Below are 16,684 nucleotides of genomic sequence, written 5' to 3' on the forward strand. Positions count from 1 at the left end.
ATATAATTTTACTCGATTTTAAATATTGCCGCTCGTTTCGCAGTCCATGGGACAACTCTGCGAGACCGGCGCGTTCTAAAACTCATCGAGAGAGAGAGAGCTAGCCGAGCTAGCGTTCGAAAACTTCCCGCTGGCGTAGAATATTACATATGTACAGTGCACATACATATTTCGCCGATATTTTCACAATCGTACCTCGTGACAGGCAAAAAATGATCTATCACGAAAACATATCGCGGACATTCTCTGCGCCCGGAATTTCGACTTTAACCCGGATAACCTATGGCGTTTCGGAATAGGCGATCGCGGACCAATCGCGCGGGAAAGCAACGCGGAGTGTAGGTCAGCGAGATGCGGAGTGGGAAAAATCACGTGACGTTCGATCAGTGATGACGGAAACGGGCCGCGGCCCGCCGCGGAGCAGCGGAAGGGGGCCATACACTCCAGCGTAGTACATGCATGTGAGACATCGCTATAGGAATCGCAGTTGCGCGCGCAAAGCTGCTCAATGGTGTGCGTGTCCCCCACCGTCCGTCTCGCGCACGAACCGCGACCCGTTTCCAATTTTGCTGGTGATGTCGATGGGTAGCTGCCGCGGACATTTCTCGTCCATGAGGCTCGCAAGGAAGACGTTTCTAACACCTCTGCGTTCCAGAATACGAGCAAGATGAGTCTATAGTTCAACGAGAAACTTGCACACGCAAGTGTGCCAACGCCCCCCTAAATAATCATGCAGTAAGTAAACGAAAATCGCTTGTATCTTTTTCCCCGAGAATATTTCGCGTTGTGTTTCCGCGTCAGTCTGTCTTACGCGCGACAAGACCTCCGGCCATCTTGTGAGTCATCGACGGGAGACGCGAATTCGACGGAGCGACAGCAACAGTGTCGCGATCGGAATGATTTGTTCGTTGCTCGTATTATCGCGTCACGTTAAGTAGTGCGCCGCGCAAAATATTCGCGACCCACGTGTTGCTCGATCTGAACCCGCTGAGTGATCTCGCCAGACGATAGCCCCGCGTTGCGTCATGATGCATCATACAGCGATACGTAACTTGCTGTTCGGTTCCCGGGAGTGTAATCTGTACGAGAAAGAAAAGTCATCGTCTGCCGAGATAAGCGGGAAAATAATCCGATATGATTTCCTGTCTGGGACCTGACGTCTGCGTCACTATTCATCACACGTTTTCCAAATGTAAATTCCATTTGCACAGCTTGTAAAAAATATATAAAAATATGAAACTGTAAGATCATTTAAGCGAAACAGAAGTATTGAGAAGATTGGAGAACAGTGACAGACTAGCTAAAAGGGGAAAAGACTATAAAGAGATCTTAAAGCAAATTAATAACATTTTAAAAAATTATCTTTAAATTGGCCTTACAGAACTCCAAATTCTTTTACACAATTAAAGTATGAAACGCATAGAATACGTTTAAGTATAATACGCATAACAATGGTCAATTTTATACTAATAAAACAATTTTTTTATTAAAAACCATTGCTCTCTTATATTTTATGTACACTTTAATTGTGTAAAAGAATGTAGAATTCTGTAAAGCCCAATTAAAGATTTTTTTGTAATAAAAAAATGTTAATTTGCTTGAAAGACTCTCCTTCCCTAAAATTTGAGTTTGTAAACATTACTAGGAATATTCTAGTACATATTTTTCTCATGTTTTTATACACAAAATATTGAATTGTTAAATATATATAAAGTAGAAAATTTACATTCTTTTTAACACTGATACAATGATTTATTTCTATTATTTATTTTATGTGTTTGAAAAAATAAATAAAGAAAAAAAATTTTATTACATTTAAATATTGCATCAAAAGTCATGGGAAATACACAGCTATAGTCTATTTTTTTAAGACTCAAATACAGCAATCTTAAGATATCAATTATAAGATAAACCAATAACAGAGTCGTATTAGTATTAAGAATTTACTTGAAAATAGACAAATATAGAAAATTTTAATTTTCTTTCTTCCTTCTTGATTTGTTACTAACATGAAAATTATTTACTTTTCAGTGCCAAAATGGCGCTCGTCGCGAGCTACGTCGCTAAGCCGACACAAATTTCTTTTCATCATTCTTTAATATCACTTGGTTGGATTTGCATCGAAAATGTCATCCAGTCAGGACCAGGAGATGTTCATCACGTGGAAGTACGAGCCGGTGTCCCCCAGTGGGGCATCGTTGCTAGAGATTGATGAGGATTGGCCTCTATTCAATAATCAGTCTGTAGAAATTTCTAACAATGCTGCGGATGCTGTTATGTATGATGACCATCCCACCCGCGCGCAAGTGGCAACAAAACTTTTAGAAGAATTGGACGAATGGATAAAGGAAGGTAAATATCTTATTTTTGTTTTTTTTCTGTCGTTTATTTAAAATATGATATAAATACATAAACCAATAACAACATTTAATGATAAACATTCATGTCACAATGTTAAATCAATGATGACAATGATAATAATATTCAATGATATTATATATCTTGTGATTTTCAGTTTGTTCAAATGTACAGAACAAATGTACTGTTATTCTAGAATATGATTAACATAATACATTTTAAAAATCTTATATAAATAGCTTATCTCTCCTTAAGCTCTTATCTAAGAACAAAAAGAATTACAAATCCAACTGTAAAGCAGTAGCAATAATTGCACATATTTAGATAAGCAGAAAATTAAGTATTATAAATATTTTTCTTTTTTTCCCTTTTTAACGATGCGTAAGAAAGTATATAATACAATAAAATATAAATATCGATTACTACTAATTTAGAAATATAATTTCTGATCTCTTGGGTCATCCTGAGAGGCCTATTTGACATGATTTTATAAATAAGATTTTGTGACATAATGTATGATATAATAACATATTTATAATAAATTAAATTACTGATATGACTTGAATATCTCCACTTAATTGCATTGTAGAGTTAGATTTTAATGACAAATACTTTAACAAATTTGAGGTTCATTTTTTTTTTGAATAAAAAAATGGGTATTTCAAGAAATGACATGACTTTTTAGTTTTAATTTTTGATACTAAAGATTTCTATAATTAAAAATTGCATTAATTTGTTTATTCCACTTTTATTCTAATAAAACTTACTTGAATTTAATCTTCAATTTATGATTAAAAAGAGAATTTATTAATAAAATAAAAAATTGTAATTAAAATTAAATTCAATAATGGCTGGCCAATTTTTATATTTGTAATGCACTTTTGATATTATTGCAGCTTATGAACTTAATACTGTTTTTATAATTGATATTAATCAGGATGACCTGATAGAAACTGAAACGTTTTAAATTCATTTGTATAATGTTTAGCATTAAAACGTAGTTTGGCTTTTGTAGCTTATTATTGTTGTTATTCGTTTTTTAATCCAATTAACAACCTTTCTATTAACATTTTATTTTCACATTTAAAATTAACATATCGGGAATATAATGAATGCTGAAAATATCCATCCTGGTTTTTGCCAAGTCTCTGGAAGATTCCGTTGAAACGAGTTGCTCAATATTTTGAAGTTATATTAACGAGTCAGACTTACATTCCTGACAAATTTTTTTTTACTTGTTATCACACTTTGATACGGATATTTATTGTGCCGCAAAAAAATATAGCCCACCAACGAATGTCAATCAACTTGTCGAAATGTTTTTAAAAAAATATCAGTTATTTAATTTTTTCAACATTTTTTTCGGAAACTCAACGTCTATCATAATGTCTAATGATTTAAATATTAGGAGATAAAATTATTTCTCCAATATAATTACAATACATTGATTATTGTAATTATATTGTAATACAATAAATTAATTAGTTCTACGACCGAGGTGTATATTTGTATAATTCTATCATTATAGCGCATTATACTGGCTTCGGAAGGAAAAAATCTATACCTCGGGAATTAAATCCTCATGTTTATGCAATTGCATTAATACCGCACGATTTTCACACAGTTACCGCATCTGGGCAGTGAGAAATCCCTGATCACTATATTATCGTCGACATATTAAACGACGTTGTTGTTATAAATAGTCGATTTAACAGAGACCATCGTCGTCGCGCCTCCGTGAACCTGCAGCCGAGGATACCAGTTGGTCTCGATATTCCCGCAAGGGAGCGAGATAGCAAGAGACTTGCTTTATGCTTTCGAGCGATACTTCGCAATATCCGCGTGCGCGAATTGTAATCGAGCGGAGCGAGACACGGTAAAGGACACATATTGTACATACACATTGCGTGAACGTACATTAACTCAAGAATCGCCGCCTACTTTTCGCATTTTTCTATGGCGCGCGAGAAGAGAGAAAAAAAATATGAAAACTGGTATTTTCGTTCGATTTCGTATCCCGCTATCGCTTTCATTCTTTCTCGCTCGGCGCACACACGCACACGCCCGCCTCCTCTCTCTCCATCATTCTCCGTTCTCCTCGTTGCTCCAACGCACTCCTCTCCTTTTTTCCGTAAAAGAGAGTGGGACAAACTGGTTAACCTCTAGCGCGAATGGTTTCAGCCCGCGGGGTGGTTAGGGGGGGAGGGTGAGCGGCGGTGTCAGCGACGCGATCGACAGGAGGGAGTAGGGGCGACAGAGGGGAAAGTCCAAAGATAAGCAGGAGTGGTTTCTCGGCAGTATACAGACCACCGAAGTCCAATTTGCACGATCGCCATTCGCCGAGCGAACCGTCGCGCTACATCAGTAGTACTTAATTACCCGCCGTCTACGGAGCGTCTTTATCCGCGCCTCCTCTTGTTATCAGTCTTGTTCCTCGCGTAGTGGGTGTCGCGCAACATCATCTTCGATATCTCGACCGTCCCGTTCAACGCTCTCTTGCTTTTTTGCCCGTCCTGGGACCACCTACATCGGTTTCCCGCGCGAATCCTGTTGGAAAGTTCCACGCAGAGAAAAAGAGAGAGAGAAGCAACAACCACAGAAGTCTCTCTTCGGAAGAGTTCCTCGTGGCACGTCGCACCGTTCGTCCGCCGAGGAAAGCGGCGTGAAGAGAACGACGAAAGAAGAGAAGAGAGAAACGGGCTTTCGAACGAGCGCCAGTGAAATCGCTTTCCCCCCCGCGGACGTGACATCGGACGCACTTGCCAGCGAAAACACGTGGCTGCGCGTGGCTCGGCCCCGACAGTCTCCTCCTCGCTTTGAGAAGAGCAGGACTTCCTTGGGACCTCCGTCGTCGCGAAGACAACGTTCAGATAGGATACCACGCGAGTTCGCGTCGAGCATCGTCCCGCGGAGGAGACGCAAAACGAGCTATCGCGAAACATCTGCCCGACTGGGACGGTCAGCCCGACGATTCACAGTGCGGAGTACAGGCTGAGCGCATTCGCGACGTTCGTTTGTGCTGCATGGTCGCGACTTCACAGCCCTGAGGAGGAGAGCGGTGGCGCGGCGCCGGAACGGCACCCTACGAGACTGGAACCATTAAAGAAGTTGATCCGCGTTGAAAACGAAAACGACCGATCGTCTCGATGGTGGAGTGTACTAATGTTATATAATAGCATGCCGTTCTCATATCGGTACACGTGGAATCGAGAGATCATCGTCGCCTCGCAGAAGCTCGTCAAAAGACGTTGACTATCCGTCTGCCGGCCTCGCAATTACATCTGGGAGGGTCGCACGTTCTTCTTCATCGTCTACGTCTTCCTCGTGCGAACTGCAACACGCTACGTCGACGTTACTGAAGGAACGATCGTCATTGGAATCATCGGCCCTTTCCAACCAACTACACCAGACACACACTCTACCCATCTGATCTCTCTCCTCCCGTACCTTTAACGAGGAAAACAAACCACGCGCAATTACCATGGCTGCCTTATGTTACAGCGGTAGGTTTCCTTCTCTCACTCACCCCCCCTCATTCATTCTCTTTTCTCCCACCTAGACGGGTTGCTCCGAGTCGAGGTATAACACAGAATTCATTATCTGCACGCGGGAGGGGGCAGAAATATGTTATCTGGTCACATTGTAAATGTGTAGACATAACGATTTCTTCCGTTTCTGTGTTAGTTTTATGGGTACTATTACCAGCTGCTGCACGGTGCATTGCGTTTTTTAAAAACGCAAAATGTACGAATTGCTCGATGTTTAAAAGATTCAGCTTCAAAAGTCGCTAGCCTCGCGTAAAATCTCGCTCCAAAAAAGCAACTCAATTACGTTAAAGCAGTACTTGTAATGTTTAAGTTTTATTAGTTTTTAGCTTCTGAGCGGACGGGTTTTTGGAAAATTGATTGAATGAATTGAAATCGGGCGCTTTCAATGATGAGAGCAACTTATTTGTGTATAATATACAGATGAAATATTTTGTTCTCCCTCACGTTAGAGTGAATTTACGTTCAGGGTGTCTAATCATTAAGAAAAATTTTAAAAATCTTATGAAAAGATTCTTTTCAAATTGTTCAAGAATCTTCCCGTCATTTTACACGGTTAAACAGTTTAATCAACTGAAATAACATGTCTTTTCTTCGACAGACATTTCAGATATCTTTATAGGCTTATATTTTACAGTCGCGAAATGTATTTCAAGTAGATTTTATTTCATGTCCAATGCTTCGGAAAAGAAACTTTATCACATTGGAAATAAAATTCTTCAAAAGTTCTCAAGTAGTTTTTAATTTTCTCTCGAATACCGATATAATAAATAAATTTACTATGAATTTGTGAGGACTTTTTTCTGAAAACGAACGGATTTAAAAATCTTCCTCAAGATTTAAATAGACACCCTGATTGCTCATCATTCGAAATGTTACTCGCACACAATGTCACTCATTACCGCAGACGAAACTCCAGACTCACAGCGCGACAATTTAGAGTGAAAATAAAAGATAATATGCCGAATCGCACGCACGATAACAGCAGACATACACGAGTTTTGAGAAAACTCTCGCCAATATGTTTGACAAAACGTTTAAAAAATCGTTTTATTTAATCCATTTGCACTTATATAAATTAATTTTATTCTCGATTAAATTCACTTCCATCTTTGTAATTCTCTAAGAATTACAAAAGATAGAAAGTTAAACCAATATTAAATTTTATCTACATTAGTGCAAATAGATCTTAAAGTCAGCTGTTCCATCTTCGTTTATCTATGTAGTAAATTATTTAATGGATTAATATCTATACCTACAAATTCATCCAGTTATCTTTATGTGGACATCGATAATTTATCTATTAGATTATTTATTTTTCCGAAGATTGAACAATCGGCCCTCAAAAGTTCAAAATTTATCTCACGTTGATCTTATTTGCTTGTTTGTGCATATTATCGAGTTAATTAACTCATTCGTTACAAAACATCTTTATAAAAATACATTAGAGATTATGAAATAGATGTGCAAAAATCGTATCTTTGTGATTGCTCGAGATATCGTGCTTGATGCATTTTCTCAAAAAACGAAAAAATTGAAAAGTTACGATAATGGACTCAATCAATATACACATAAAATCTTTTTAAAAAAATAGATATGCGAGCGCAGCTGAAATAATATCACTTAAAATACCGTTGTACGCATACGTACAGTATAGTAGCATTTTTACTATTTTTATAACATTTTAACTGCACACGCGTATCTCTGTTTTCCTGAAAGTTCTTTGTGCACTTCTAGCACATTTAACGTCATCCGAATACAGAAATGGTGTTATCTAACCTTCTGCCCTCTTGTATTTAAATAAATGATAACATCCAATAGCTGCTGATCAAAGTTTCATAAAATAGGTCACGGCTGTCGTAGACAGCGCGAAAATTATAATGTTAAGCGCTCTCGTGGTTCCCCGATTACACATCCCCGGGAAATAGAGCTTTCCAGAAAGATAGAGCATTTTAAAACGTTTTGTCCGAGTTCTTTAAGGCCATTGCACGCATATAGTCATTAATAATAATTTATTTTTAAAAAGATTTCAAATTCATTGCTTTGCAATTACATATCCTCGGCAGACAGAGCTTTCCAGAAAGATAGAGCATTTTGAAATGTTCATTCGGCTTCTGTAAGGCCACCGCACGCGTACAATCATTAATAATAAATAAAAAAAAAGACTTTTTTTCAAATTCATTGCTTTGCATACGGAATGGGAAATTAGTAAGCAATTGATCTCATTATAAATGAGATTGCAAATGAGGAACTTGTTTTCCTACCTAACGTCCATGAAATTGTATTAACGCGCCACACCTTATTTATTGTTCACGCATGTTGCAGCGATAAGTACTATTAGATCTGCCGGTTTGAAGTGTCTTGAAATTTTTATTAAATTTATATTACATATAAAAGTAAATCGGACTACTTGTCAGAACTTGTCACGTTTACATAAAATTAATCTCTTTCCCGCAATAAGGAATAAGGAAAATAATGCTCGATACCGCTGATAAAATATAAAAGATGGATAACGTAATTTTCAAAGCATAATACGCGGTAAACATGTCTTAACGTTATAGGATAGGAAAATACGGGGATCGATCATTTCTGGACGTCGACGTCGCCGGCGCATATTTGCCGCGTGTCACGCGTTTCCAGAGGCGCGCTAAAGCTATTGCGTCTCACATTATCCAACAACAATGTTTATACCAGGAAATAAAATATTGCCAGTGTGTGTATGTGTGTGTGTATGAGACAGATTCATTTGCAAACGAATGAATGTATCACGAGCATGGCAAGAGCTGACGCGCGAGCCGCTGATACGCGGTGTCAATTAGAAATAGGACGGGCGCGCATTTCGATCTACGGCGCCGTCGATTGTGACCCTGCCCAAAGAATTGCGCGATATTGCTCACACGCAGAATGTAAAGTTTCCTTAAGCAAGAGTTTGAAAATTCTATTCGCCAGTTTCAGCCATACTATGGTGCGCTTTTCAAAAATGTTTCCAAATTAACTTCTATGTAGTTTAATAACACAGAATAATTTTATATTATAAATTTTATATATAAAATAAATAATATTAAAATATAAGTTTTTACGTATTTAGTCTGAAATATACAATGAATTAATTACCTAGAGTTTGGGAGGCACAATGGACTCAGTCAGAGTATCATTGGTAGAGCTTTGTTTGAGAATTATGTTCAAATTGTTACTTGAGGAGCTTTGGTGAATTGATCTGCGGATTCGTCGAAATTGCCACGTTGAGACGCGCAAACAACTACGATACTAATCAAGATTTATCATCCATTTGCTTGCAGAACCCTTCTCAGATTGGTTGGAGGAAAAGATAGAACTGCCTATATTTGAGCAAATACCCTTTTACGAAACCAACAACAAACCGACAATTGTCTATCCAAATGTCGCGAAGGCTTCGCATCAACAACAACAGCAGCAGCAGCAGCATGACAAAACACAAACTCTTTTGAAAGAGTTCGAAACGGTTTTGGATGATGTCGAAGCTTGCCATCAGATCATTCCAGCAACCAATTCGACGACGCTAACTCCTCCCCAATCACCCTCGCATAAAGCGATCAATGTAGACACGCAGCTGCTGGTCACTCTGCAGCCCGTGCAACCGTTCACTGGCAATCAATCGATATACAACATTGCTGCACCGCAAGACGACTCCCTGTATGTGAATAACACGTCACGCCAGTGGAACACCGAGAACATATCGCTGAGCCCGCTCGGCGGGGATGTTGCGAATGATTTAGCGGTGGTGGATGAATTTATTCGCTCGCACACCAAGGATATACTATCTCCCTCAAGCCCCTGTAGCTCCGGTGGCAGTTCCGTATCGACCGACGATACCACTGACGATCCTGATTGGACTTTCGAAAACGAAAAAAGAAGTTTGAAGCATACGGTTCATGACTCTTCGAAACATCGTCACAAACCGTACTCTCGATCGTCTCTCGAGGATAAGAAAGTACGGAAGAAAGAACAGAATAAGAATGCGGCCACGCGTTACAGACAGAAAAAAAAGCAAGAGATCAAGGAGATACAAGGCGAAGAGCGTGAACTGGCGGAGCACAATGAGAGCTTAAAGGAGAAAGTGAAGAATCTACAGCAGGAGATAGGATATCTGAAGGGGTTGATGAGAGACGTGTTCAAAGCCAAGGGTCTGCTTAAATAATCTATTCGTCCAGAAACCCTCACCGTCGTACAATATATAATCGTCTGTTAATTTTACTTATATGTGTTAATTTTAGATGTTTACTTTCTTTTTGCCACTAACTATTTTACAATTGTACTAATATTTACAATAACTTTCACTTTTGTTTATGTGTTTTCTATTCGTGATCTTATTTCTTAACAAGTATTTGTTTTTATGTATTTTATATATAACGTATCCGTAAAAAACTTGTCCGCAGCTTTTTAGAAAAAGTCTACAGACTTGTTTTTCTTTTAGAATAAAATGTACATCTCCTGATTTGTTAAAGAGCGGGGTCCATCAACATCGGTAAGCGCGGTGTGTTAGATAACTCGTGTAAATTGTCAAGCGTGCTCGCAAAAATCTAACTAGCGGAAACTGCTTGCTCATGCGCATTCCACCAGTTATCTTTCACACCTCTCGAATGCGAATCTTTTCATTCCGATTAATTTTTACCCTTTATTGCATAGTTATAATTTCATACGGCAAATTATGTAGTGCAGAATAAATGGGTTCAATGAAACAAATGTACAAGTGTTATTTTCTCATTGGATATCTGGATATTATCCATAGATTATGTAAATTTGAATAAAATTTAGGAAGATTCTGTCGACATTCTAAACTATTGACAATATATTTATCTAATGTGAAAAACATTGACGCTTCTGAGATGTGCTTTTTACAACATTTTTTCATTATTTTCGAATTTTTTTTATTGAGATTTGCACGACGCAAAAAGTACAATACAATAGACGAGAGCTGTATGTGCTTCCTGCCAAATAAAACTTAGCCCAACAAAAATATTGTACAGATCAAGTATATAGAAAGTAAAATTTTAGAATGAAACGTCTATTGATAAAACGATGATTATTTTAATAACGCAAACTAATTAAGAATCAGATAATTTCTAGAAAATGAATTTAAAAATGAGCATTAGGTTTCTCGAATACCGTGATGATGTTTGCATTATCGCACTATCTGATAAAACAGCTTAATTATATTTATGTAGTATACAACTCTCAAAGGTGTGGGAGGCGCGTCGTCATCAGATGCTATCCTCGCTCGAAGATCACAATCTGCTTTCTTCACTTAATTGATACTTAATTTTATTTCTTTTCTGTTATTTGTATATATAAATATCTTCTTTTAGCTACATTTTGTGTTTTCTCATATTTCTCGTCTTCTCGCATTCAAATTCTGGACTTTTCTAATTCTATATTTTATTTTATCCTTTATTTATACATTTAATATTATTCTGTACAAAGATTTATAATTCTTGTCAAGGCTTCCGTCAAGGTTTTCTCACAGACCATTCTCGACGGCCCTGTACGAGTATCGTCGGTAGTAGGGAAAAGTAGAAACGGTAAGAGTTCGACGGCTTTCCTCCCTCCTTGACTCTGCTGATCCGAAAGGCCTGTTAAATTAACGGGATAGAGTTTTGACGCGTTCGTGACATTACCGCGGTAGAGGCATTACCGCTGATACAAAAATATAACTCGCAAATAGAAAAGAACCAAGGCTGGCAGAACAGAAATATTTTTCAGACCACACGGTCGCTAAGCAAACAGAGCTATCGTCCCTTTTATCAGTTAAAATCTCTCACGCTAGACGCGAGTCACAGAAATAATTTATACTGCATTTCTCGGTTTTGACGTCATCGATATCGATTGGCCGACCTTGGGCAATTTCTTTTTCTATTTTGTATGAGATGCTGTATGTACACACGTATACATCTCATTAATATTTAACAAATTCTTGTTTTTTTCCTCTTGCGTGCCCGCGTGCGAAAGGTCTGAAACCTGAATTTTCAGAAGTTCCTCCGGTCAACAGCTGCCGTGGCCAATATTGACAAATTCGAGAATAAAGAAATGTCCGAGCGAAAGAAAAAAAACTTTTGGGAAGATAGATACGCAGAGTATATAATGGGTACTTCTAATTCATTGTATCTTTATTTTTTTAACACACGAGTGCACACACGCACACATACACACACAGACAATCAAATGCATAATTACATACACACGTATGCGTGTGTATGTACTTTTTATATTTACATGCGATATTAATACAACAAATGAGATATTTCAACAGTTCTGACATAAAATAATGAAAGTCAACTACAGAGAAACTTAGCATGTAACGTAATCGTTCGCTGAACTCTGTCTGTACCGTATTACTTGCGAGAAATGCATTTTTTATCCAAACGTACCGTCTCCCTATACTCTGTCATTTAAGCGTCCACATTTTACTATATATACAAAATACCACATATATTTATTACGTAATCACATATATTTTATTTTTCTGTTGTTTTCCTGATATTTATATCGTTTATTATTTGCGATGAGAATCTGTTTTTTTTTCTTTCTTGAAGATAACATATAACTATTGTCCAAAGTTGATTATTAATATTCGTGACCTTCAATAATCTAAATTTAATTTATAATGCATAAGTGATTAATTATAAATGTAATTAACACGTTTCGGTAAAGCGAATTACGCTTCCTCGCAGATTTCGAGCTTCTGGAAGTAAACTCTAGTAAAGTCTCGCAATCACATGGCACATATTGATTTATAGATTCTTAATGTCAAACGTTAACTGCACAGCTCATACATCGATCGATAACGATAACGTGTTAAATACATATTAACAACATTCTCTCGATTTCAATGATAAAATGCACGTGAAATAGATTCCTTTGTATATAATAGCTATTTTTACTCGCTATACTTTTATACTCACATTCTAAATTAATGTACATGTAATATACATGCGCGATTAAATCACCAAAGTAAACACGAAAGCACCCACAAATTAAGATAACAAGAATATAGAATATTGTACAATCTAATACTTCTTCACGTGATCAAAGATTCGTTTCACTATAAAAATGTAGATCTGAGCCTTGCACGATAGTTCGCGATGCGGGCACACATATAGATATACACATACACTGTATATATTTTGAAATATATCATTTAAATATAATTTAGTTATATTACATACTTTAACAATTAGGCTAGGCAAAACCAAATGATTATTGCCATTTTATAAGGGCAACAAAAAATAATCTCACCTTCTGGCCGATAGAAATTAACAAAAACAAAATTGTAATTTACAGCACAATGTTTTCACGACGTACGGTTGTAGCATGCTTATGCGGCAGTACAAAATCTGACATTCGATAAATAAATTCTTGGAATGTTCTCATATAAGAATTCGTTGAATGAGTATTTATAAATTAAAGTTGCTTGTGTGTGACTCGCATTATTAATTATTTACGATTCATCTCGTTACAATAAAGACTATCTTTTTTATAAACGTAATCATCATATAAAACTTATTAAGTGACTATATAAAATAAATGTATTACATCAGAAGAGAACAAACGTATTATAACTATAAAAATTACAACATCTCTTATTCCGTCCAAACAAGTGTCTAAGTAAAACATAAATATATAATTAATCACAATATGCTCTCCTCTCTTGACTGAGATATGCACATTCTTGCCCTTTATATTACGTATCTTCTAGACACAAAAAATAAAATACATCGTAAACTTAACAAAATGCAATGTATATCTATATAAGTTGCCAATTATATTGTCTTCCATGTGCGGAAGCCTAGCAAGAGTGCCTTATATTTTATCTCGAAAAAATAATTAAGCGAGAATCTGTTAAAACGTTTGGAAGGTCCTATGTCGTCGTGTCGCCTTCTTCCTGTTCGAGTCTGGAAGAGCCGCAAACGCGACATTTACAGCATACAATGCAAGGTGCCGCCAACAACAGCAAGGGCGATGCGACAAGTAGAAGTAGGCCGAAACCAGCGAAGATCCCAATCACTTGCGTTCGATGCCATATCACGGACGCGCGTGAGTGGCCCAATTTATTCTTACATGGTCCCTTGTCGTAATGTCGCAACAGAAAGTCATCCTGCATATGAACAATTTAAGAATCAATTTTAACGTCTTTCACATCAAAACATTCTCATTGTGTAAGAGTAACAGTATTAAAAGATTTGGAATCGTTTTGGACCGCATACTTTACCGCCATGGGGGAATACTCACATCTAAGGATGCTAAGCAGTACCAGCAAAACACGTGTTTACATCTTTTGCACATCATTTGAGCACAACCTTCGTCCTTTTCTATCGGCACGGAACACATAGGACAGCATTTAATGTGATCGCTACCAAATGGTATTCCTAATGGAAGATCTGAACAGGGCCCATTGTGCCAAGGCTCGCGGCATATTGAACAAAAATTTGTGGAGCAGTTGGGACAGTGAACGGGACCTAGGGGAGTGCCGCTTCCACTGTTGCTGTTTATCGAACATATTGTTTCACAACCCGCTCGTGGACACCATGCACGTCCCTTGTCCATCGACACATCTGCACACAAATTATATTGATTTATAAAATGTGGAACTTTTGATCACTCTGTGAAGGAAGGAATACACTCTTGTGTATCTAACTGAATAGATACACAGAATCTGTACATATATTACTCACCTCTATTTAAACGAAATTTGCAATGCTTCTCCACGAGTTCTGTATTGACGAGACTCGATATCTCCTTCAAGGACAGGATGGCGCCGTGATCACACTGAGCGTCAGGACAACTAATTTCATATGCGCCCTCCTCAATCTCAAACTCTACATAGGCACGCATGCACTAAAATCATAAGTCTCTATAAGTACAAATTCTTCCTAAAACAACACACAGTTTGGGACAGCTTAGACGACTTACATCTTTACAATAGGAACAACCACAGCCCTCGATCTTGAACGTTCTCGAGAGAGAGGTGTCGACGAGACACAGCTTACAGAATATCCGTCCGATCGTCTGCTGCGAGCTCGCAGGGACGAAGTTGCCGGCGGCTAGGCTGTAACGTGAGCTGGACGCCAGGGACAGCAGGCTCGAGCAGCGCGAGCAGACCCTGCTGCGATTGATAGGCCTGCCCTCGAGGGCAGAAGTGCTCAGTCCCACGGCGGTCTCGCACTTTCTAAGCGCACCGCCGGGACCGAGGTTCATCCAGCTGCCACCGTTGCCGCCGCGCGCCTCCAGACTCGCGCTGCTCTCCGGGCGCAGAAGAGGCGCGTCCGCCTCCCTGCCGATGCCGCCCGGTGCCAGGGCGGTCCTCTCCGTTAAGGAAAGGTTCACCACACTGGCCTCCTTGCGTATCAGGGGCAATCGGATGCCACCACTGAGCCTGACCTTTTGGTCGATCTTCTTCTGGCCGGCCGCGTTGACTTTGGCAGGCTGGTTGACAGTTGACGTACTGGTCGCGGCGCCCATGTCCGTCAGCGGTGGTGCCCGTCGTAGGACGAGCGAGTGTAGGCTAGGCATCCCCTGGACGTCGTTGCCGGTTACGGACGACGGGGAGGTAGAAGATGAGGAAGAGGCGGAAGCGTTGGAGATCTGCGTTCGCCGATCCCCCGTCGACGAAGTCGAGGTGCCGCCGCTCCCTTCCGCGCCCGTCGTCGTCGTCGTACGCTCGCCGCTGACAGTGAGGGAACGCATGAACCCGGATAATCATATGTACATGGCGAAGTTACGGCACGGTGCAGGTGGTTTATCCGGGTGGTATAGCTGCGCGGACGTCGTCGGTGTCGGAGCCTCGCGCTGCTCGTCATAATCCCCGGTCGTTCGTGCGTCACCTCCTGCTGCACACACACACATACACACATACACACGCGCGCGCGCACACACACACTCACACACATACACACACACACTCTCTCTCTACATACGTAGTGCTTGCACGTTAGTCAGGCTGTTGCTGATACGGCACCACCGTGCGACCACCACCTCATCTCCGGAGTGTCGTAACCGAGTTTTCGCACCCGTGTGTACTACTGATGTCTGACGTTACATTTAATACTCCGAGCCTTGGTGTCGTATTCGCGGGACGGACATGTCCACAACGTACGGAACACCCACAACAGCTGATCGTCCTGGGCGCCTCGAGTGCAGCGGAGATAGGGAGAGCGCGCGCGCGCGCGTGCGAGGTAACCGTCAAACGCGGAGTAAACTGCAGCGTTGCTGCTGCTTGGCGAACGGTGCACTCGAATGCGACGGTGCGCCGCGGCACCTCAACGATGACGAGTCCGTCGCGCGAGCAGCAATGCACCGCTGTTCTCCTCCAACCCAATCGTCCGATTCGCCTTCGTATTCGCCTTCGTCGCCGTCGTCGTCGTCGTCGTCTTCGTCGCCGCCACCGCTTTCACTATGTGTTCACGGTGATACACGAGACGCGTCCCACTCCACGTCGTGTCGCCTGTGTCTCAGCGCGCCACGGTGCTCCTCGCCACCAACATTTTCACCTTCGCCGTCGCGTATACGCTACTGTGCACACGCATACACATGCACCCACCCATGCGCGCGCTCAGGCGCGCACGACGCGGCGCGCGTTCATAAATTATCGGAGCCGCGAGTACACTTCCGCCCCCTCCGCTTCCTCATTCGTTTTCCTTCTCGCCGACGAGAGATCGGCGGGCGGAGAGAATGTCACTGGCTACGGTTGCAGGTACGCGGGCAGGCTACCACCCTCGCGATTAGCGGCGGCACCGCGTCTGCTGCTT

General features: G+C 40.1%; 2 protein-coding genes across 3 annotated transcripts; one reads left to right on the forward strand and one right to left on the reverse strand.

Annotated features, from left to right (window-relative positions):
• The first annotated feature begins 577 nt into the window (after window positions 1-577).
• On the forward strand, window positions 578-10,625 carry LOC105837964 (activating transcription factor of chaperone). 2 transcript variants are annotated; one of them, XM_012683182.2, is made up of 3 exons: window positions 578-735; window positions 2,032-2,352; window positions 9,203-10,625. In XM_012683182.2, the coding sequence occupies exons 2-3, from the start codon at window positions 2,127-2,129 to the stop codon at window positions 10,078-10,080; spliced, it is 1,104 nt and encodes a 367-aa protein (XP_012538636.1). In that variant the 5' UTR covers window positions 578-735; window positions 2,032-2,126; the 3' UTR covers window positions 10,081-10,625. The 2 variants fall into 2 exon arrangements, with proteins under 2 accessions (XP_012538636.1, XP_012538637.1); XM_012683183.3 differs by lacking the exons at window positions 578-735; window positions 2,032-2,352 and adding an exon at window positions 4,719-5,861.
• A 1,393-nt stretch (window positions 10,626-12,018) lies between these two features.
• LOC105837963 (probable E3 ubiquitin-protein ligase RNF144A) lies at window positions 12,019-16,474 on the reverse strand. Its single transcript, XM_028189479.2, has 4 exons — window positions 14,850-16,474; window positions 14,612-14,774; window positions 14,169-14,491; window positions 12,019-14,034 (listed from the first exon to the last, which is right to left on the reverse strand). The coding sequence occupies exons 1-4, from the start codon at window positions 15,621-15,623 to the stop codon at window positions 13,798-13,800; spliced, it is 1,497 nt and encodes a 498-aa protein (XP_028045280.1). The 5' UTR covers window positions 15,624-16,474; the 3' UTR covers window positions 12,019-13,797.
• Between the last annotated feature and the right edge of the window lie 210 nt (window positions 16,475-16,684).

Source organism: Monomorium pharaonis, chromosome 3, assembly GCF_013373865.1.
Source record: "Monomorium pharaonis isolate MP-MQ-018 chromosome 3, ASM1337386v2, whole genome shotgun sequence".
NCBI lineage: Eukaryota > Metazoa > Arthropoda > Insecta > Hymenoptera > Formicidae > Monomorium > Monomorium pharaonis.

Bases quoted from the DNA above. Each gene is read 5' to 3' on its own strand.
- LOC105837964 (XM_012683182.2), top strand. From the start codon at position 2,127: ATGTCATCCAGTCAGGACCAGGAGATGTTCATCACGTGGAAGTACGAG. The intron at 2,353-9,202 runs GTAAATATCTTA...ATTTGCTTGCAG, and splicing joins GGACGAATGGATAAAGGAAG to AACCCTTCTCAGATTGGTTG.
- LOC105837963 (XM_028189479.2), bottom strand. From the start codon at position 15,623: ATGCGTTCCCTCACTGTCAGCGGCGAGCGTACGACGACGACGACGGGC. The intron at 14,775-14,849 runs GTAAGTCGTCTA...TTATGATTTTAG, and splicing joins GTTGTTCCTATTGTAAAGAT to TGCATGCGTGCCTATGTAGA. The intron at 14,492-14,611 runs GTGAGTAATATA...ATTTGTGTGCAG, and splicing joins CAAATTTCGTTTAAATAGAG to ATGTGTCGATGGACAAGGGA.